Source organism: Sitophilus oryzae, unplaced genomic scaffold (genome assembly GCF_002938485.1).
Source record: "Sitophilus oryzae breed Bouriz unplaced genomic scaffold, Soryzae_2.0 scaffold_1500_pilon_pilon, whole genome shotgun sequence".
NCBI classification, from domain to species: domain Eukaryota; kingdom Metazoa; phylum Arthropoda; class Insecta; order Coleoptera; family Curculionidae; genus Sitophilus; species Sitophilus oryzae.
Genome location: NW_022146171.1, coordinates 3,161,630 through 3,185,149, shown reverse-complemented (window position 1 = coordinate 3,185,149; position 23,520 = coordinate 3,161,630). Strand labels below are relative to the sequence as shown.

At 30.9% G+C, this 23,520-nt stretch overlaps 1 protein-coding gene across 2 annotated transcripts in view; it reads right to left on the bottom strand.

The window, feature by feature from the left end:
* The window catches only part of LOC115878143 (1-phosphatidylinositol 4,5-bisphosphate phosphodiesterase gamma-1), a 92,130-nt gene extending 68,616 nt beyond the window's left edge, over positions 1-23,514 (bottom strand). The window contains exons 1-12 of one of the 2 annotated variants that reach the window (XM_030894522.1): positions 23,269-23,514; positions 22,371-22,577; positions 16,915-17,070; positions 11,612-11,750; positions 11,394-11,556; positions 11,169-11,335; positions 9,978-10,127; positions 6,960-7,239; positions 5,024-5,199; positions 4,797-4,931; positions 4,589-4,740; positions 299-686 (exon numbers count right to left, since the gene is read on the bottom strand). In XM_030894522.1, coding sequence (XP_030750382.1) covers positions 299-686; positions 4,589-4,740; positions 4,797-4,931; positions 5,024-5,199; positions 6,960-7,239; positions 9,978-10,127; positions 11,169-11,335; positions 11,394-11,556; positions 11,612-11,750; positions 16,915-17,070; positions 22,371-22,569 — 2,105 coding nt within the window. In that variant the 5' untranslated portion in view covers positions 22,570-22,577; positions 23,269-23,514. Of the gene's footprint in view, positions 1-298; positions 687-4,588; positions 4,741-4,796; positions 4,932-5,023; positions 5,200-6,959; positions 7,240-9,977; positions 10,128-11,168; positions 11,336-11,393; positions 11,557-11,611; positions 11,751-16,914; positions 17,071-22,370; positions 22,578-22,643; positions 22,856-23,268 lie in introns of those variants that run through there. The other variant, XM_030894521.1, reaches the window with a different exon arrangement.
* Positions 23,515-23,520: the final 6 nt, after the last annotated feature.

Genomic DNA, 23,520 nt, shown 5'->3' with positions numbered 1-23,520 from the left:
TTTTTTATTATTGACATTTTGAGAAAAATGCATTCTTCACAAAAAATGTTGCTTGTTCTAAAACGGTTAGTCCCGTTTGTAGTTTCCAAATTTCCATGTCAATAATAGAAAAGTTTTTCCTCTGTACAGACAATCCGGGGACATACTCTAGAGTGATAGGCTGAGATATAAAACCACTAGTTTTTCGAGGGGCATTTTTTAGTTAATTAGCAAGTTATTTTATCCCTGTAGTGGATAAAATAATAAACTTTATAGTTCACTCACCCTGTACTGTAATTTTATAGAATATTTGACGTACCTAAAGCTGATTGTGTAACAATTCGTATCATTTTCACTCGGCCGAACCAAAAAGGCACCTTCCGTTTTATTTCTCTTAAGGACTTCTTCCGCTTGTTGCTTGGTGGTAGATTTATGGTACCATTCTTCGTTTTCGTGTAAATTGGGCTGAGGAACGGGTTCTTGCAAAGTAATGGAAAATTCGGCAGTGACTAACGGAGCCGTTCTGTAGTGTGTGATGAGGCTGTACAAGCTGTCAAAGTATCGACCATCGATAAGGAAATACCTCTTCTGTAGCCTGTCCTGTTTGGACCGGATTCTGCAATGGTTGACTTGTCCGCTTCGCCAGAATGAGAGGCAATATTCGCCGACGAATGTGACGCTGGCTCTCACCAAAAACGTACCATCGCCTGAAATGTTAATATACGATGCTCAGAGAAATAAGTAAACCAAGAGAAATAAATGTGTATAAAAAAAACAGGTTTGTATTCATTGATACATCACTATACATTATAGTGAGATAAAATTCCAACAAAAAAATTTTAGAAATGTAATTTTACACTTAGTTTACACAGAGAGTTGTATTAGCTACCAATAAAATTTGTATACCATCTCGTATATGGTACAAAAAACTGGAATTACAAGTAGTTGTAAAATAAAGACATCACATGATAGGTAAATAATAATAGATTTTAGTATTGTAGAGAGAAAAGGCCAAAAGGTACCAGTTAAAAAAAATAAGATTAAAGTTAATTAACTAACTTTTAAGGTATAAAATTCAATAGGTGTTTGTAAATTATTGTTAATAGAATATTTTGTTAAATTTTATTTATGTTGTGTTTTATTTATTCCTCTGCAATACTAAAACTTTTTTATTTGTTATATACGTATATAATACATTTTATTTGTTATATACGTACACAAGTTATATTGATAAATATAATAATAAATGCAGGGAGTTTCCTGAAGTTTGAAAGTAAGAAATTGTTCTTTTTTATAATTTTTTGTATGTGGTGATTTGTTTAACATACACCCCTGTTTGTTTTGTATTCACACACTCGGTAAATTTTTATTTTGAAATACATTAACTCGGAGAATATCGTAAACAATCGATATATACAAATACACAGGTTTAAATAGCGAGTATACGAAAATGTTATTATTTAATTATTCTAAAAGTGTTAGGAAGTATAAATTGTGAAAATTCTAAAAATAAAAATAAAAAAGTAAAAATTTTGATATCTTCAGAAAGTCTAACTTGTATTATAATTTATTATTCCAGTTAAAAAAAAACCTTTTAGATGAGTTCAACTGCGATAGTGAGCATAATTTTATCACCCGTTTTGCTAGTGAGGCATATTTGGGGCTATTTCGGCTATAACGAAATTTTTTAAAGGTACATAATATTATAATTTTAGAAAATGTTCATAAAAAAATTAATCACTAGTTGATTAAAAAAAGTATACCATTAATATTGCAAATTATCGTAGTTATTGCGTATTAAGCTTAATTTTCATGCATCCGTAAAGCTTGATTTTCATGCATCCGTTGTCCGTCGATACGATGATACGATATTAATTTTATTGGTTGAATTTAATGACTTCGGTTGGCTAGAAACGGTTAACCAATCGAAGCCTTTAAATACAACCAATGAAATTAATATCGTATCAACGTATCGTCGGACAACGGATGCATGAAAATCAAGCTTAATACGTTGATGCGATGGTCCGACGGTGCTCTGATTGGTCATAGCGTTTTCGCGCCACTTTTCATCCATAAATATTTTACTTCAGCCCGTCAACGGACCCGTTCATACGATAATGGACGTTTTGACACTTTTTTGACAAATTTAATCTAAGTGTGGGTTTACATGCATCCGTAATGCGTCGTCCGTCGTTAAGTTTATGTAATTTTATTGGTTTATTTCAAAAATGATAGCTCATACTTGAATATGATTGGTCTAACGGAACGACGGACGACGCATTACGGATGCATATAAACTTACCTTAACCTTAATAAAAATATAAGTAAAATAGTTATGGAAACGAAAATATAAAATAACACCAACGTATATCCGATAAACGGAGGCATAAAAATGCAATAAATTTTAAACTGCGTTATTTCCTAACCAATCAAAGTCTTTAAATTCTACCAATAAAATTAATATCGTATCAACGTATTGTCGAACAACGGGTGGCATGAAAATCAAGCTTTATGCGTCTCATAGTACTATTTAATTTTTTGATTATGTAACCAGCACTTTGTTTACACACTTGTTTCGTCGAACTTTTTGAATTCATTTTTGCTTTTGATCAAATCGGTTTGAGAAACTATGAAGCTATAAAATCTTGTATGTGTCTTGTTTCGGGAGAGTTGAATATCCGGGAAAGTTGAGTTATTGAATGTTATTGCACCCATTAACGCCCCAATTACGCTCTCCTTTACGTGTTAAAATTTTTTCGGCAATTTTATTAATATTATGCTGGAAATACACAACAAAAAAGGACGGTTCTAACCAATAGCTGCATGTATATCGCTAATTTTTTGTCACGCATTGGGTCGCCTCGGCGAGTGTGTACTTCTTAATTGTCACAACGCAACACGACGCCTAGTTCGAATTCTTTTTCACTTATTTCTTACTACCCGAAACAGCGTTACATCACACAAACCTCGTACCTGAGTATTCTATAGTTTCAATAACTGCACTAGCAAAAAAAACAAAATACTTAAATATTATGACAAAACCACGATTTCAATATTATTTTAATGCGATCAACAAACGGCGCGGCGCACAGTGTTTCCATCATATGGGACAAAAAGCATTACGTTCTCGAAATTCGATTGAAATTTGGTATCTGGGGGTTTTCGAAGTCGGGGATCACGAATTTGAGGTCAAAATTGAGTTCTTGAATTTCTGGCTAGAGTATTTTCCAGATTTTTTGAAAAAAAATTGAAATAAAGCAGGGGAAATTTGTTTTTTGTCAAGATTTAATTTGATAGGGATCGATTTTACCCCTTCAATAAACTTCTGGATTCTTAGGAAAATCTGGATACTTTTAGTTTTCCAGAAATTAAAAAAAAGATACTTTTAAAATCCAGTTAAAATTTTTCCTGAGTGTATTCTTTACTTGGATGTAAAAGTTAATTTCATCTATGACCTTTTCAAAAACTCTGGAAAAGTTGAGTAACAATAATTTATAGTTGTTATACCGTTAAACCCGGAATGGTTTTAAGTCTTTAATGTCTTCCTCTAGATTTAAAAATGTTTTTATTTTCAAAACAATCATGTGTTCTTTGTCCTTTGAACTACTTAATAGCCAATCTTCAAATAATATATTTTTGGGTATCTCATAGAAGACATCTAAAAAATTTAATAACTAACAAGGGGGCAGATTGGGGCAAAAACAAAAAGTTGCATAACAAAGAACACTGGTGGAGGTAATATATTACGAAAATTTGTGGAGGACATACGAGGACATTAAATAAAAAACAAAAATTAAAAATATGCAAATAAAAATTTTTAAAATTTTGTTACCAGCAATTACGTAAAACCGGCGGAGTAAAATACATACCGGTATAACTACAATCCATAGTTAGGCACTCTAACTAAATATTTAATAAATGCAGAAAAAATAAAGTTAATCTGCTGCACTCACAAATTTTAATGTACGGACCAAAACCAAATTATTTTTCTTATCAGTTCTAAGCAATGATTCCATATTATTAGCATTGGAATTTGAAATATTTGGCTAATTTTTAGTACCTTCGACTATCTTCGATAAAATTTAATGGATTTTGTTTATTAAAAGCAAAGTTTTTATTTGACATTTTGTCCATTGGGCGCAACACTGTTAGATTTTTTCCGCTGAAGCGCTGCGGTCGGAATTTGTTGAAATCAACTGAAATGCACCAAGTCTGTACAGTTTTTTTCATATACTTTGAAGTAATAATTTGCCAATAAAATTTTAAAAATATAATAATTTCCTGCTTTGCGTTCCAACAGTACCCACTTATTTCTTTGCAAAAGAAAATAAACTACTTTGAAATTAAAATGATAGACACATCTATCAATATCAAGGATTTTGTCGTTGGAGACACTAGATATAAATATAATATTTGAGATGTTAGAATAATAATAATAATTTAGAAATAAGATTAGGATACATGGATGAACAGCCTCTGTAGCTAAGACCACACAGGCATATGACTAGTGCTTGAAAAAAAATCACAAGTAAATTATATTTTCTGACATTAGGTATTATAAATAAAACTGGATAAGCTGCAATAAAAAAAACTAAAATATATAACTGACCTAAATAAGAATACTCCTTCAACAATTGTTCTGCCTCTTCTCTACCTCTAGCCAATCGGCCGTGAAACCATTTTTCGCTAAAATGAAGTTCCTCATTTGGAATTGTTCCATTTGGCCTTGAAAACGAATTATTATCATCTTCATCTTCATCCCTGAAAAAGGATAATGTATTAAAAAAATGAAAAACATATAATAATAAGCATCATACTTCTCTGATACATCTCCATCTTGCTTAAAATGACTGGTATAAAATAATTTATTTGGACTCAAAACAAAAAAATGTGGAGTCCATTCCTTTTCGACTGGATCTTCCAGATACATAACACCGGTTCTTACAGCACTCCTAAAATCAAAAAGTGGTTAATTATATTAAGGAAAAATATGGAAAAAAAATAGAGCCTGAAAAAAAATAGAGCCTGAAAAAAAATAGAATACCTGAGATCCATAGTGTCAGAAGGTTCGCTTTTTGTTAGGAAGGAAGAACAATCTTCTTGACCTTCTGGAAGTTTCTTGTGTTTGAGGATGATTTTACGGCGAAGGTTGAAGGGCGATGGGAGTTCGGATTCGTTTTTGTCGAAGGGTCGAGTTAATAGCATGTCACCAAATACTTCCTAATATACAAGACAATAGAAAGATATTGTAAAATCCAAAACCGGTAACTTTGGTTATCGGTTAAGTAATTTGATAGTTGCAGTTATAAATTATGCTTATACTGGATTATTTTTTCAAATATACCGGGTAATGCATCGGCTCAGGACATTATAGGAAATCTCATGTAAAATTTAAGGGTGTCGGTTATTAGATCCCCTAGTGATTTTAGAACACTTTTTTAAAGCATTGGCTTAGATCAGGCTACATATCATCAACTCTGAAGCTCTTCCGCTAAGCCGTTTTTAAATTGTATTTGCACCAGTATTTTATTAAACTTTGATTTTTAGAGCATTGAAGTCTAAATTATTGTTTTGTGTCATAAAATATTCAATAAAGAGAAAATCCATGATTAAATAGCCCCCATACATCAAAAGATTCGGCCCGCGTATCTGGCCTTTGGATCCGGCCTGCGGATTTGGCCTGTCACGTACCAAAACTCTCGTATTTTGGTCGGCGGACTTGGCTTGCCGATTAGATCTTTGCCCGATTAAATATTCTCGTTTGGGACAAAATTCAACACAGTTTTTATATATATAAATATTTATTGTATTAAAACCTGCGTATAAAAAGAAAGAGCGTTACAGGTCCACCGACGTTATCCATGGTTCGTTTTTTAGACAAATCTAACCTCATAGGCCAAGTCCGCGCACTTGGCCTGTGACAGGCTTAGTCTGCAAAAGGCCTGGCCCGCCAAAGTCTTGGTCCGGCTCACAAAGGCAAAATTTTATCTGAAGGCCGGGTCCGCAGGCCGAATCTTTCGGTGTATGAGGGACTAAAGATACTATGGCGGATATAGCTACCAACAAACATTTTTTGAAAAAAAAAATTCTATCATTATTAGATCTTTCCGTCAAATTACAACAAAAATTTTAACGATGTTTCTTTTTCAATGTCATGCATTTTAATAAACTACTGGTGAAATAAAACACTAATTCACCACAATAAACTAAAAAACTCTACTTTGGCACTGGACACGCGTTTCGCTAACCATGTTAGCATCATCAGTAGTTGATTAAAATTAAAAACTGTCCATCCGCTGATGATGCTAACATGGTTAGCGAAACGCGCGCCCAGTGCAAAAGTAAAGTGTTCGGGTGTATTATGGTGAATTAGTGTTTTATTTTGCTGTTGTAAAACCAAAGGTTCCAACCCTCAACTGTAATAATAAATTACTAGTGTTTTACCGTTGTTCCAATTACTTATTTTATGAACCTAATTTGGAAAACAATTTAAAAACGCCTTAGCAAAAGTGTTTCAAAGTTGTCTTAGGCCCGTCTAGACATAACATTTTAGCTGTCAGGTAAGACGGATTCAAAGCTAAAGGACACCTTTGAAAAGTTGATAATCCAGAACTGTGAAAATAATAATGTTTGGTAATAACCATTAAATATCTACAAACCATTTTGTGAAATTACTATACAAAAATATTAGATTTTTAAAGGTCGCTCATTAAAGATGTAATGATACCGTCAAGGGATACCGTAAAACTGAATGATACCGTCAAGGAATGATACCGTCATGGAAGTTCAAGAAATACGGTCCGTTATTCATCAACACGCAATGTTTTACTTCAGATACATTGTGAGTGAACAGGTAGACTGACAGGTAAAAAAGTTATGTGTACAAAAAAACAGAATAAATAAAAGACAACAAGATAAAAAACAAAAAATAAACATAAATAAAATAAATAGAGAAACATTTAAAAAATATACCAGTTTACCTGTAAATTATTAGCCATTTTTCTCTGTTGCGGTAAGGAACAATTGTCTTCAATAGACAGTATAACCGGATAGTCCGAAGTGACAAAAGCGTGCTCGTGAATAGTGCGTATCACGTCGATGAATTTGATTTTTGTCGTTAGTGTATGTCCGTGGAAGATGGATGGATTACAGTCTTGCCCGTCCCAACAATCCAGCTCTATACAGCGACAGCCCATGCGCAAACACCGAGCGTACGCTTCAACTGACGAATCAGATGAAAATTGATCACCAGTCAAATATCTACGGGCATAAAATGAAACTAGGAAATTTAGTAGAGATTTATTTACTAGGATTTTTCAAAATGCAAAAACATTAGCTTCGTTCCAACACACACATTTGTATCGTTCTAGAAGGATAATTTGGATCATCGGAATCCCATTTCTACGCATGTGTCGACTTTGACAGTTCTGTTACGATACCAAAATTAAGTTTGTAAACTGATTTTGGGTTGTAAACTGATTTTAGAATCAAATTCATAACCTAATTTTTAATTATTAATACAAGTTGAAAATATTTTTGATATAAATTACGAAGTTTGGATTTTATTGGACACAAATTACCTTTGCTTCATTTCGCAAAAGTTCTAAATCATCTTCAGTGATATAAACAAGCTCAATGCTCAATATCACATCTTCGTCGTCACTCATCATATTTAGTACAAAAATATAGAGAGAAATCTTTATTTAAAATATGCATACAAAGGATAAATATCAAATAAAACTTGAGGGATCGGCAAATTAGATACAGAATTAGCCAAGAATTAAAAAAACAATAATCAGCTGTCATATAGTACGCGTACGCTGTCATATAGTATACGCGGGTCAGATCTTTTGATTCTCCCTTTAAGCTGGTATCGAAATCACCGTTCCGGAACCGGTTCACAAACGATTACAACTCTGGTTGGAACGCAAAAGTTATCGTTCGGTAAACGATTCTCTCGTGGTTGGAACGCATTTTCTCCACTGCGCATAAACGATACCGTACCGAGAACGGTTGGAACGAACCTATTATTTTAGTTATTTTATCGATTAATTAATTAATTCTAATCAAACTTTGAATACCACCGCCGGCCCTCTTCATATGTCTATAGTTGGATCATAGATAAAAGGAACAAGTTTAGATTGGAAAGTGCCCATAAGGATAATGTAAATACTATTTGGCGCTATTACAATAGTCGCCCTCCAAAGCTTTTGATAATTTCGGAGCGGTTCGGCTTTTTCCGAATTATGTCGCAAAAGTTGAAGTCATTTGTAAAAGTGAAATCAATACATTTCAACATTTACAATAAAGAGTACAAAATGCATTCGGAAGTATAAGAAAAAGATATGTTCATAGAGATATAAATAAGATTGAACGAAAAATAAATTTGTGTGTTATGGAGAGTGATAACCCTTTCGAACATGTAGAGCATTAGAAACTAGTTTGTAGAAGTTGATGTATTTATAATAACTACGATTAATACTATGTATATTATTAGTTCGTACACTGAGATTTCAAATTTACAATAAAAAATGTTAAAAATGATATCTTTAAATTGCTGACCTAGATATTATTATTTGAATCTTTCAATTGGTTCGATTTTTCTTATTCAATGCTAATTAGCGCTGATCAATATTGTTGCGATGAATATAATCAGATTAAATAATTTAAAAACCAGAGCCGGACTTAAAATTATTTTAAAAATTATTTAAATAGTTTTGTTATTGTTAGGGTACCCCAAACAAAAAAAATATATTAAGTGTGGCATATCACTGTACGCAGAAGCCGGGTTCTTTCAAAACCTGAAAAAAATGCAGGTCCGTATTTAAAACAAATAAGTTGGCCTTTGTATCTCACAAATTATCAGCTAATTTGAAAATCTAAAAATACTATCCGATAGACCTGATAAAGTGGCTATGAGAGTGTGCAATTAATTTTTTGATTTTCTAAAAAGTAACGACAGGAAAAAATAAAATCGATTTTCAAAAAATCCGTTTTTTCCAAAAAACTCAGAAATCTTTGAAATTTTTAAAACTTTTTTGATGGCATCTGGGTTAACATCCCAAAGCGCAATTTTGCCCCAATTTAACCATGTTCGTATCTATTATGGTTATCGAGATCCAATGCTCGTACCTCGAATTTGTAGCACCCTGTATAGGCTTGGTGCATTCTCCGCCGGTGCTGCCACCATCGGAGAATATTGTATACAACCGGCATATACAAATACACGGGTTTAAATAGCGAGTATACGAAAAAATTATTTATAATAATAATAAAATTGTTAGGAAGTATATATAATTTGTGGAAATTCTAAACAAAAAATAAAAAAAGTAAAAGCATTTTGATATCTTAGGTCTAATTTGCATTATAGAACAGTTCAACTACGGTAGCGAGCATAGTTTTACCAAAGGCTACAAAGACGGGACAGCCGGCAAAAGATGAAACGTTTTTGGCTTAGGCTCTCAGTGACCTCGTCCCTTTAAAGTGCGACTTCTAGGAGACTTCCATTATTGCCATACTGATTTTAATTCCACAAAATATCATCATAAATTATGCATGCTATAGTATAATGAACATATATTCTTAATAAAATATGACGAATATTTTAAATCTTTAAAAATTATTTATATTCTTGAGAATATTTAATTGAATATTTCGAATATTTTTTGTGTACCTGTATTTTAAGTTATTATGTAAAGTATGGCAACACCGAACCTGAAACCGCGTTACTTACATCACAAAACTTTCATAGATGAAAATGTTGTAATTTCAATAACTGCACAGTATAAATCAAAATACTTAAATATTATGGGCAAAGCCACAATTTCAATATCATTTTAATGCGATCAACATGAACTGTAAACGGGACGGCGTGAAATACAGAGCCGAAAACTTCTGATTTCTACTGTATCGCGATTCATCTGAGTTTGTTTATATGCTCTTTCCTTAACCTTTGTATTTAAAGCGCTGCCTGGAGAGATTATACGACAATGACTTACGTGTTATGAGACGATGCGATCCAGTAATGACTCATTGGACGCGTCATATCCTGATAAACCACATTTTTCTGTGAATCCCACAAATCGTTTTGTTTGGAAAATAGAAAATCTAGAAATTCGGACACGGTGAAATATGGCTCCTGAATGTCCCTAAAAATCAAACAGTTTTAACTAAAAATACCAAAAAACAAAAATAAAAGAAATATAAATTCCGAAAAAGGTGATCGAAAAAACGGCGTCACAGTAGTCTTTGAAATATAATTAATGATAATTTCTGCTTGGCTTGGATACTTATAGAAATATTTAATAAAAATGTACAAAAAAAACTTCCTAAAAAATAAATAATAGATTTATATCTAGACCCTTTTTATTTTTTTCAAAAATTAAATAATTTTTTACAAATTTTTCTTAACAGATTTTTTACAAAGTCAATTCTTAGTAAATGACACACAGCGTGTTTCAAAAAACATGTGCAATTAATGACATGAAAAAACATGTGCAAGATTTAATTTTTATATCAACATAGATTCAATTGTATTTTGTTTCGTAGCTGTAGGAGGTAAAAGGCTTTCATTTTTTTATTTATTTTTTTTTATTTTCTTCCAAGTACCTTTAGCAATTCGAATGAAATATTGAGGGTATAAGTTACTATAAACTTGACATATTCTAATGCTAAAAAAGTGTCGAAAGATTTACAAGTGTATATGGGTTATCACTAAAATATTTTTCTAAAAAAAACTGTGCGCCACTGACTTTTTCTCTTTATATTTTGCCGGCCTCCATGATAAGATAAATGCAATTTTAATAATTTGCTTGAATCCAAGTCTAACAGCAACCTTTAAAACAGTTACAGTTAGTTTAAAAGTACTATGGACTCCTCATATTAAAATATAAAAAAAACTATAAAATAAAGTGCGAAAATGCATAGTTTTAAATTTACAGGATGTAAAACCTTTACAAAAATATATCTTTTGTAATTATGTATCTTAAAGACCAGTCTTTGAATTTGCTGTAGGTAACATCACTTAACATCAGTGTTATAAATTTTAATAAAATGTTTTAATAAATTTCATTTTATATATATTTTAATTTTATTAATTGTAACTAATAAAATTGATTAATAAACATTTCATTAATTTTTCAGATATATCTCCTTTTAACAGAAGAAAAATAAAATAACAGGTCATTTACCTTTGTGGATCCCTCAAAAAATCACAAATAAAATTTCTAATCGCCTCTCTATCGTTTCCCAAATCGTCTTTTTGTTCGTCCTTCAAAAATCTCTGAAGTTCTTGAAAGCTGACATTTTGTAAAGTCGACGAATACTGTTGGATTTTATCAAAAATATTTATCACATTCTAAAACAAAATAATTTAAAATTATTATTTTTGAGAAAACTCCGGAAAAAAGTTTTACGTTTTCATCTAAGATCAATTTTTGGTATAAAATACTGAAGTCGTCAAAACCAATTTCAGTGCGTCTTCTCGTGTCGACTTCGTTAAAAATTTCTCTCAGTCTACTTGTAGGAATCTTATAATTAACTCTACATAAAAATAACTTCACATCTCTCAAGTTTATCCTAAGAAAAGAATTTGTTTAAAAAATACACTTTTATTTGATAAATGTAATTTTACGTTTCTCGTTGACCTTCCATTTCGTAAAACTCCCTCCTAAGCCAACTCTGGACTTGCAAAGGATATGATGCGTTTACAGTATCCTTCACTAAATAGTTCAATCCCTTTACCCAAAATTTTCGTTCTTCTTCAGATAAGGCTTTAAAAAATAGAATTATAATTAAAGCGAATGCTCAAATTTCTTTTGTATAAAAAAATCAGAGAAATAAGTAAACATAGAAACGCCCAAAAAATTAGTACATTAAAAGTGAAATGAACAAGAATGAAGAACTTAAAAAACACTTACAGATGGCACATTATTTTAGATTTTACATTTAATTTATACAAACCAATTTAATTTTGAATTTAAATAACTATTCAATGACTCATTAGAAAGACTATATTTTAGATAGTGACCAGATGCCCGTCATTATGAGGGAAAAATATTTTCAGGGCTGGTAGATCTCGATAAAAGAAACATATTTTCTTTTTGTCAGTTTTCAAATAAGTCCAAAATAAACGAGATAGTTTAGTTTAAAAGTTAAAAAAAAAATAGTTTTTCACTTAAAATTTGAAAACCACTGGATCTTTTCTGGATTTTCTTTTTAAGTTATCATAGGCTTTTTGTAAACCGGAAACGCTGAGAGAAATTCATCTTGGCATCCCGGATTCAACCAACTTGATTGGTGGAGATTCTCTCACGTTTAGTTGCCACGGGGTAACCATGCTTATGACATTTTCGTATTGTATTGGTCATTTGTACTACCAATTTTAAACGCCTCCGCGGAAATTGTAAAAATGTTGACAACTAATGAAATATCCAGTGGCGGTGTTATTATATTGTATTTTATACATTTAACTTGATTTGTGCAGTTTATAATCAGTACACATTTTCTATATATTATACAGGGTGAGTTTTCTACGATGTTCTCTATGAGTATCTCAAAAATTACTGGAGATAGAGACTCGGTTAAATGGGGAAAGAATTGCAGTTTTGTGGGTCATAAATATGCGCCTTGCAGATTGTTGTAAAAGTTCATGGCTTACTAGATATTTAAAAAAAAACAAATTTCGCCTATTTTAAAAATGGTCTCTAATTCCATTATAATCAATTTTAGGCAAAAAGTTTTCAGATAAAAGTTGTAGACAGTGAGTAGACAGTCCTTAATGTAGAGTAGACAGTCCTTAATACAGTCCTTAATACAGTCCTTAATACCAGTCCGTACTTAATGTAAGTTGTAGACAGTCCTTAATGAGGCTGTGTTCTCCGTTTCTTTCTAAAGCCTGTCATTTTTGACATATGGCACAAACTTATGTTTTTTTAAATGGAAACCATATATAGTTGGCCATGACTTCATAAAAAGCGTCATTTTTAAGCTTTTCAGCGATATAAGCTATAATATATTTTTTGTTCGAAAAATTACTGAGTCATAGCCAATTCTTAACTTTCTTGACTAATTTCACTTAGTTGGTATAGTATTCTTATTATGTTATTTATTTAATTATTATAGGGGTTTTGACTTATAAAAGATACAATATTTTATTAAACAGTTCTTTACAATTTACATTACACAAACTTAAACTTAAAAAATAATATCACTACATACAGTTTTACCACAGATATTTTAGAAAATATTCAAAAAATATACCTCTTAAGAAAAATCTAAATGGATAGGTTAGGTGATCGAGGAGGCCCATGCAATTGGTCCACCTCTTCCTATCCTTGAGTTTAAATAATTTTGATATAAATAATTTTTAATTTTTTTTTCATTATGGGGAGGAGTGTCATAATGAAAGTCATGTTGAAATCATATGACTTTCAATCATAACTTTTCGAACATGTCTTGAAAACCGTTCTCTAAAAAGCGTATGTAACGTATCCTCGAAAATGTATGGCCAAGAAAAGTTGAACTACTAATCCTACACGCTTTCCTTCCTTTGAAAAATTCATAGGTACAATTTTTGGTTATTTTAATTTACAAAGTTTGGATGTGACAGTTTGACATTTCTGAAAGCAACGACGATTGAACTTGTTTTCATGGCTAACTAAGTGAAATTGTTTAAAAATTATAAGAATTGGCTATAACTCAGTATTTTTTCGAAAAAAAAACATATTATAGTTTATATCACTGAAAATCTTAAAAAATGGCGCTTTTATGAAGCCATGGCCAACTATGGTTTCCATTTAAAAAAAAACATAAGTTTGCGTCATATGTCAAAAATGACAGACTTTAGAAAGAAAAGTAGGACACAAGCTCATTAAGGATGTGATTAGCTACAACTTTTATCTGAAACCTTTTTGTCTAAAATAGATTATAATGGAGTTAGGGACCATTTTTAAAATAGCCAAAACTTGTTTTTTTCGAAATATCTAGAAAGCCATCAACTTTTTCAAAAATCTGAAAGGCGCATATTTATGACCCCAAAAACTGCAATTCTTTCCCCATTTAACCGACTCTTTATCTCCAGTAGTTTCCGAGATACCCATAGAGAACATCTTAGAAAACTCACCCTGTATATACAAATAATACTATACAGTATGTCCCTGGATTGTCTTTACAAGAGGTAAAACTTTTTTATTATTGACATTGCTTGTTCTAAAACGGTTAATCCCGTTTATACTTTTTCAAATTTCCATACCGTTTTAGAGAAAATTAAAAAAACATGAAAATATAGGTGAATTCTTAAAAATCAAGAAGAGTTTCTATGGCAATACAGGGTGGTGCACCTCATACGCCTCGGTTGATTATACGATAACGGAAAGATGTAGAAACAAAATATTTTATGGGTATATGTAGGGAGACAATGTGCACAATTTAAAATTATTTTGAAATATACAGGGTGTTTCAGAACTAAGATCCATACAAAAGTTATATTTTTTCTTATGGAACATCCGGTATTTTATTTCATTTTTGGATTCTTGGGCCCAAAAAAAAAACATTTATTATAAGGGTTAAATATATTTAAAATCTTTAGTTTTTGAGATATTTAAAGATATTTAAATTTGCATGCTACAATAGAATAGACTCTATTAACACCTTGTACCTTACTTTTCAGAATTAATTCTTATACTGAGTTTAAAGGTAAAGAAATAAACTTTACTGAAAAATGGTATTGGTTCCTTAAATATATACAGGGCTATCAAAAGTTGCTGACCAATTTTAAGAATTTATTTTATATAAAAACTTCGTTATTTCAAATATAACATCCTGTATTTTTTATAATAAATCGAAGCAGATTCAAATCTATCAACTATATTAGGGTTTCCTATACCTATCTAGCTCAGATTTTGAATAAAAAGCGATTTTTAAATAAAATTGCAATCAAGATGGCTGGTGTAGCCCTGGCAATTTTCTAGTTACAGTTAGTAACTATTTTTAAAGTCGACATTAGTTTATGTACATTATTATTTATAATTTATAACAGTTTACTTAAATTTACCTACAATAGTTTAATAAGTAAGTATTCATTACTTCATCAAGAAAAATAAAGCAGAATCTGCTGGCCGAACGAATAGATATGTTACTAGTGATATTATTTTGTGAGGAAAATTGCTTCTTGGCCTCAAGGGCTTATGCTCAAAGATATCCAAATAGAAATCTTCCTGATAAGCGTTTCTTTAAAAAAAACTTCTTGTCCTATTTCGCAGAGCTGGTAGTGCGGTTTATAAAAAAAACTATTAGGCAGAAACCTATCGTTGGAAGTGAAGAAAATGAATTTTCCGTAATTGGCTCTTTTATAGAAAATCCATATATCTACAAGTCATCGTAAAATAACTCAAAGAACTACTTCTTCGTTTTTCTTGATAGAATAATAAACACATATTTAAAAAATATTATTCATTAAACTATTGTAGGTAAATTAAATAAAAGTAAACTGGTATAAATTTAAATAAGTCCATAAACTAATTTCGATTTTGAAAATAGCTACTGACTGTCACTAGAAACTTGCCATGACAACACTAGCCATCTTGATTACAATTTTATCGATAAATCGCTTTTTATTCAAAATCTGAGCCAGATAGGTATAGAAAACCCTAATATAGTTTGAAAGAACATTTAAATCTGCTTCGACTTATTTAAAAAAATACATAGTGTTGCATTTGAAATAACGAAGTTTTTATGTAAAATAAATATTTAAAAGAGACCAGCAATTTTTGATACCCCTGTATACATTTAAGGAAGAAACATCATTTTTCTGTAAAGTTTATTTCTCTACCTTTAAACTCAGCACAAGAATTAATTCTGAGAAAAGTAATGTACAGGATGTTAATAATCTATTCTATTGTAGCCTGCAAATTTAAATATCTATAAATATCTCAAAAACCAAAAATTTTAAACATATTTAACACTTATAATAAATACCTTTTTTGGGCTCAAGAATCCAAAAATTAAATAAAATACCGGGTGTTCCATAAGAAAAAATATAACTTTGGTATGGATCTTAGTTCTGAAACACCCTGTATATTTCAAAATCATTTTAAATTGTGCACATTACCTCTCCACATATACCCATAAAATATTTTGTTTCTACATCTTTCCGTTTTCGTATAATCAACCGAGGCGAAAGAGGTGCGCCACCCTGTATAATTTCATTTTCATTCTTTGATGGATTGTGATTGATAGAATTTTAATTTAAAAATGTAACAATATTTTCATGTTTTATTAATTTTCTCTTTAACGGTATGGAAATCTGAAAAACTCTAAACTGGATTAACCATTTTATAAGCAGAAATATTTATGAAGAATGCATTTTTCTCAAAATGTCAATAATAAAAAAGTTTTTCCTCTTGTAAACACAATCCGGGGACATACTGTATTTAGGAAATCACCTAACAAAACATAGATCCATTTAAAGTAAAACAATATGATAATGCCATGTTTTTAGAAAAGTGCGTTCCCCTTACCGTTGCCCCGTTGTTTCAGATCCGTTTGTCAGACTGTAGTAATTACAAAATGCAGTATGACGGGGTCCGGCGAATATTTTGTTAAAAAAGTCTTCCTAAAAGTATGCGAGTTTTTCGGCAGAATGAATATTTTATAGGTATCATTATTTTTTTGAAAGTTTTTAGTTTTGTCTTTTTAACGGAAACATTTATTTTTATTTCTTTAATAAGTTTAGCCTTAATAAATGTTTTCTGAAGCTTATTCTGAGGCTTTTTTTTATGTAAAAATTACATAATGCGTCAGTACTATTCTTGAAAAATATATCCGCTATTTTTTTCTGCCTTCTTCCCTCGTTGGTTGACTCAAAATATGATGACTTTAATTTTAGAACCCCTCTAGGTTTACTTATATCTCTGAAATAATAACTATTATTCTTACCTGCAATACTTAAAACTCTTAATTTAAACTCGTTTCCGTAAAATACGACGAAACATTTTTTGGCTTCCTTCGATCTGGCTTCGTCAGGCCATTTTTCAAAGTCTTTCGAGTTTTTACCTAATCTTACTTCTTTGATTTCAGTTAAATCTATTGTACCTAGAGAAACAAACAGAATAGTTTTTTTTCATATTTAATATGAATTTGATAATAACAGAACAATTATACTAAGTTACCTGAAGTTTGCATCCTTCGTGCTAATAAAAAAGGAAACAAGAATTTTTTTGGCAGTTTTATTTCAATTAGAATAAAAATCTTTCTTATATTACATCAACGACTAAAGAATACAAGGACTAATAACACCCGAGATCAAATTGTTACCTTACCTCCAAACAGTGCCGTGGCACATATTTTTCTCAACTTAGCTGCTTGAAGAGATATTTATATTTTTGATAAATGTTTTGACTACGCCTATGGTGTTATGCGGTGGCATCATATTAGTTAATTACGAAAAAAAAACGTATTAAAATGTTAACAAAGGATACAAAACTAGTATCGACGTATATAACATAAAATAATTATATTATCAGAAAAATAATTATCGAATTCAATAAGAAAACGCTAAAAAGTGGAGTGAACTTTTTATTTACCTATGAAACGTAACGCTCTTTTTTATTGCTGCGGCTTTTACACTTGTAAGCTGAACAACTAATCACCACTGTAATAAAGTTTATACAAAGTTTACTACACACAAACTATTAAAAATCGTTAAAATTGTCGCTTATAACCAGCTGATTAGTGATGAGTCATTCGTTACCTCCAAAAAAATGGCGTACGTATATTGGCGTTACGTGTCCTTGTATTCTATTGTCATTGGATTACATAGTGTAAAGTATGTGTAATTTTTATCATCAAGCTAGTTTTGAATAAAAGCAGAAAAGTAATTATAAATTACAATATTTTTCAAGTCTAAGCTAGCTTGATCATTTGTTTTTGAATGTCTGTGAGATTGGTTTCTAAAGCCCCATCTACACATAACGTTTTATCATTATATCATACATGTTTAGTCAAAAAGTATCAAGTAGAACCTTGTATGTTGACGAAAAAAAAACGTTTTGCTTGAACTGAATTAAAACGGAAGACAGTCTAGAGAACTGACAGAGATTATTCAGTTTTACAAAATTATCATTTTATCTACACTGGAAATCATGTGGTCTGGATTTTAATGCGTGTGACAGAGAATAATACAAATGACCGGTTGACAGACAGAGAGGCAAAATCAAAAGCGGCATACAGTGTTGCCGGTTTTTTACGTTTTTTACGTTGCCGGTTTTTTACGCTATTTTAAAAACTTTCATGTATGTTACTGAAATGATGATAATATATCTAAACTAAATATAATCTATTACAACTGTAGTAAAATGAGTAACTAATAGTGAAAAATAAAGTTCCGACCCTAGATGTAACATTTTTCGTAAACGCCTAGGGACTTGTGCGGTTTGAAATTTTGATGCAAAGTCCGGCAATACCGCATAGAAGAAATGTGTCGACCCAATTTTTATCTCTTTTTAATACATTTGATTTTCCATTAAGCTGTCTACATCACTGTCTTACACGTTAAAATCCAGACCGCACGGTTTCGATGACCAAATCGGTATATAGAAATTTTAAAACATTTTCCGATGTACGTCATCAACTTTGAGTGACAAGCGATGGCGACAGCGCTGTCAGATTGTGAAGGATTTATGAGATGAATCTTAATTTAAAAGTGACAGACAATATATATTTAGTATATAATTTTTATATATTTTTTAAGGCAGCAGCTATCTGCTACAAATTGAGATAAGTAGAAATAACTTGAAAGTGGTATAATGTGCTTACCAATCAATCTTACTTCTCTGACTGCATTCAAGGGTAATAAAGGACCTTTATTGTCACTTTCGCGCTCAAAATATTTTATCAGGGAAGCTACAAGCGCTTTGCTTCGACTGTTTAAAGGCTTCGGCATATTTTCAATCCACCATTTCAAAAAATGCAGTAAAAAATCATGAAAATTTAGTTCTTAAAAGAACTTTTTGTGGTTAGAAGTACAATTTAAGAAAAAAACTATAAAAAACTGCAAAAAACGAGACTTACTCCCAAAAATTAAACAACACGATATTATACAAAATAATGACTGACACTAGGATAATTGTCAAATAATACACGACAACACAGCTGAACATGGCGCAATGTGACAAATGTGACAAACAAGGCGATAAAAAAAATCGGTTTAAACTAATTTTTGCAGCTTTAATCTAAATAAAATATCTGTTACAATCATTTGCTCTATAAAGTATAATGAAGAGCTGCTTGGTATTTTAATTTAGTCAACAAATTTAAACATTTTTGCTAGAATTTCATTTACTCAGGTTTATAGGCTTTAGTGTCAATTTCGATGTGATTGATGACGTGCATCGGAAAATGTTTTAAAATTTCTATATGTGAATTTACAAAAAAAATCCGGTTACAATTAGGTACAATCCGGTTGCCAGTTGCCAGAGGTGCGGAAAATCCCGGATTTGAGTAAATTGTCCGGATGCCGAAAAATCATTGTACTACCTCGGAAAGCGTCACTCAAATTATAAAATTCACAAAGTAAAAAATACACACTTTATGCTTAATATTATTCCAAGACATTTTTCGATTTAGTTTGTTTTTTTTTGTATCTGATTATATAAATTCAATTTAAAGTACTTCTACTGGATCTGTGTGTATCTTTAATAGCTACTGTATCAAGGAAGGAATTTCAAGAATGCAGTCAAAATATTGGAGTATGATCAATTTACTACAAAACACATTTAAATAAACAGCAATATATTTTGTCGATCGCTACCTATATACACGCGGCAGAGTCCACGTGGACTTGACGAGTATGTCACCACAAAACACACTTCGCCCACTCATTACATTGGCTACTCCCAAATTTGTAGAATCTTTATTGACGTCGTTTGCATCGTCTCATTTTTTTACGAGAAGGATCTACTAAAGCCGGTCCCAGACACTACGTGCATTTGGCGAATGTGCGAATATTCAAAATATGTACTGCGGCTTCGGCCACCTTTCCACACGCTACGTTATTTGTAAAAATGCGTCCAATGACAAATATTTCCCGTAGTAGAGCAACGCGTAGGGGAGCGCGCCGCTAAAACAAAAAAAAACATGTAAACAAATAGCCGTAGCGTCTGGGAGTAATTCCGCAGTTGACTACGCCGCACTACGAGCTCCTTTGATTCGTGCCAGTTTACCGACAACCGCCGGGAAAATGACAAAGTACGAATCTTCGTCGAAGGTAACCTCCCACACGCTACGGAAATAAGCTCGAATACCGAATATTCGCCAAATCCACGTAGTATCTGGGACCGGCTTAAGCCGGTAGTAGACCGAGCTTGGAGAACAGTGAAGTCGTTATAGGTAAATTAGTTTTATGATTTTATTATTTTTTTATTTGTTTCTTCTTCCATTTCATATTTTTTTTAAAGATTATGTCTCAATTACGTGGAAAAACGTTGAAAAAAATAAAACTGATTTGGTATTTTTGAAATTTTTGTATAAGTAATGTTAATTCAAATATTTATAGCACGCCCATGAGTACTTCATGGGCGTGCTATAAACAGGTAATAGATAATTTTCCCCCTTACGGATGCCTCGTAGCTACAGAACGGATCGACGTACTTATGTTATTTGATAATTATACCGGGTGCGTCCAAACCAAACGAGATTTGGTATGTTAGTATATGACATAAATTAGGATTGATTGATATATTCAATTGTTTTTAGTCACTTCCTGTTTCACCGGAAATTACTACAACTTTTGATTTTTAAATGGTACCCTCGGTATATTTATACTTTATCCGATAGAAAATGACACTCTGAATAGAATGAGATATGCCCCAAGTCGTATTTTTAGTCATATCTCAATTTTTTCAAACGGAACAAGGGTGGCTCATTAGAATATTTGGAAAATGTATTCTTTTACGAATAATTTGGTACCACACACTTGGTATTTAGAGTCAAATTGTCGTTATAAACGGCATGTTACAATTTCAAATAAACCATATGCAAAAATGTCAAAAGTTGACATATGATATGTCATTCTCAGAGTGTCATTTTCTATCAAATAAAGTAAAAAAACACCGAGGGTGTCATTTAAAAATCAAAAGTTATAGTTCCGGTGTTCCAGTGAAACAGGAAGTGACCAAAAACAATTGAATACTTCAATCAATCCTAATTTATGTCATATACTAATATACCAAATTTTGTTTTTTATCTGAAAAAATAAGTAATAATTTTACATAGAATCTTTCAAGTCCTCGGTAGCCGCGTGGTTAAAGCGTTAGGACTTTACGCTGCTATGACGTTGGAGCCGTAGTAAGGCAAGTTCGAATCCTAGTCAAGGCGACTTTTTTTTAATCTTTTTTTTTAATTTTTACATATTTATTTTTACTTTTTACATATTTATTATTGATTAATACAATTTTTAGTAATGTGTTTCTTCATTTTTTTTAAATTACTTATACGCACTTTCAAAATTTCAGCTAAATCGGAAAAAAAGTTTATAATAATATAGTGTCTAATGTTGTATAGATAATGAATGGTACGGAACCCTTCGTGCGCGAGTTCGACTCGCACTTGACCAATTTTTTTATTTTTGTTGTTGCTGCTTGCTTTATATACAATCTGGCAAATCTAGTTGTATTACAGCATTTTTAATATTTTTAATAAGCGACTTTTAAAAATCTAATATTTTGACATAGTTTCAGAAAATAATGTAATTGTACAAAGTTGTTTAGAGATATTGAATAATTATTACCAAACAATACTATTTCACAAATAGCTTTGTATATTTACAATTTAAATTTTAACCATAAGAATACAATTTTGTAGCAAAATTCTATGTTTTTTCTTTTCAACTGCACTAAACACAATGCTATAATTGATAAAAGCAGTGCCTCCTCCATGGTCTTGACTAAAAACTGATCTAAAACTGTAAGTAAAACTTCCAGTATGTTCACTAGTCTTTAATCTGTTTTACCTGACCTTTTTAACTGACATGATTGACAGGTAGAAAGTTATGTCTAGATGGGGCTAAGATGAAAGACTGTCTATGTAAGATGATAATTTGAAGACATGAAGTAAATAATGTTCTAAGTGCCACAGATAAACAAAGTTTTTTGTTACATAACCAATGTATAAGAAGGGGCGGTGTCTCTGTTGAGAATTTTTGTCAATACAATTAATAACCATGGCACTTAGCCCTTTATAATATGTTGTTGGTTATGGAACTTAGGACATTTTACAATTAAAACATGACAAACCGAGTTTTTGGCACTTGCAACATAATTTACTTCAAGTCTTCATTTAGTTAATAAATAATAATTTGGAAATTAATTATATAAATTATATAATTACATATATACCTTCAAAATTAGACCTTGATATGTTTGACGTAGTCCTAGTCCAAATTAGCTGCCTCGTTTCCCTTCTTATGGCCAAAGTCTTACTTTCTGGCCTTTTTCTAAACAAAAATTTTGTCACCAATGTGCCTCGTTCCAACTGGCTAATAATCTGCTCCATTTCAGGTATGTAACCAGCTCCATTATGTAATTGTTGAAACATCTTGTATACTGTAATATAAGATATGAGTTTTAGTATACAATTCAATATCTACATATTAAAACAAGTTAAAATACCTTGATAACTATTAGACTTAGTATTATTTTTAATGTTAAAATTATACGACCACTTTCTAGAGATCTTATTTTTCAGAGACATATTGGCCAATTTTCAGTGCTTTCAGTATGGTTTTTTCATAAATTGTCACATATTATTGATCCTACATTAATAATGTTAAATAAACTTATCTACTATATCATCCACTTTAGTATTAAAATAACAATTCCTTTTTGTATATTATCACCTATAATGCATCTACCTATACAGCTATTTTAGCTATTAAACATGTAACATCTGGTGGAGATAACACTAACAAATTAGTGCGGTATTATCTAATTCCAATTCCATCAATTTTATCATTGAAGCAATACATTTTAATTGTTTAGATTGGTTTATGCACTTTTCAGAAAGAAAACAATAAAAATAAATAAGTAGTTAAATTGGCTGTTAATATAACAAATAGTTGATTCGAAAATTTATATTATGAATTAAACTATAGAAAAAATAGAAATTTAAAAATTATAAATTTTATGTTTTTTTTTAAATGAATAAACGTAATTAGTTCTCTAATTACTTAATAGTTTTTTACAATTTTATAACTGAATAAAGTAGAGCAATAAGCATTTCTTATCGAAGACTTACCAAATTTGATTTTCTTTAACAAGGAAGTTTTTTTAACTATAGGAACATTAACTTGTTAACACTGTTTAAATTAATTAAGAATATTAATGAAGTAAACATACTACACAAAAACACATTAAAGAACGTTTGATATGTTTTGTTAGAACTTATTCAATATAATCTTAAAAATAAATATAAAAACAGAAAACAACTAATTGTAACATATTGACACAATAAATAGATTAATATCAGACTGTCAAGCTGCTGTCAAGT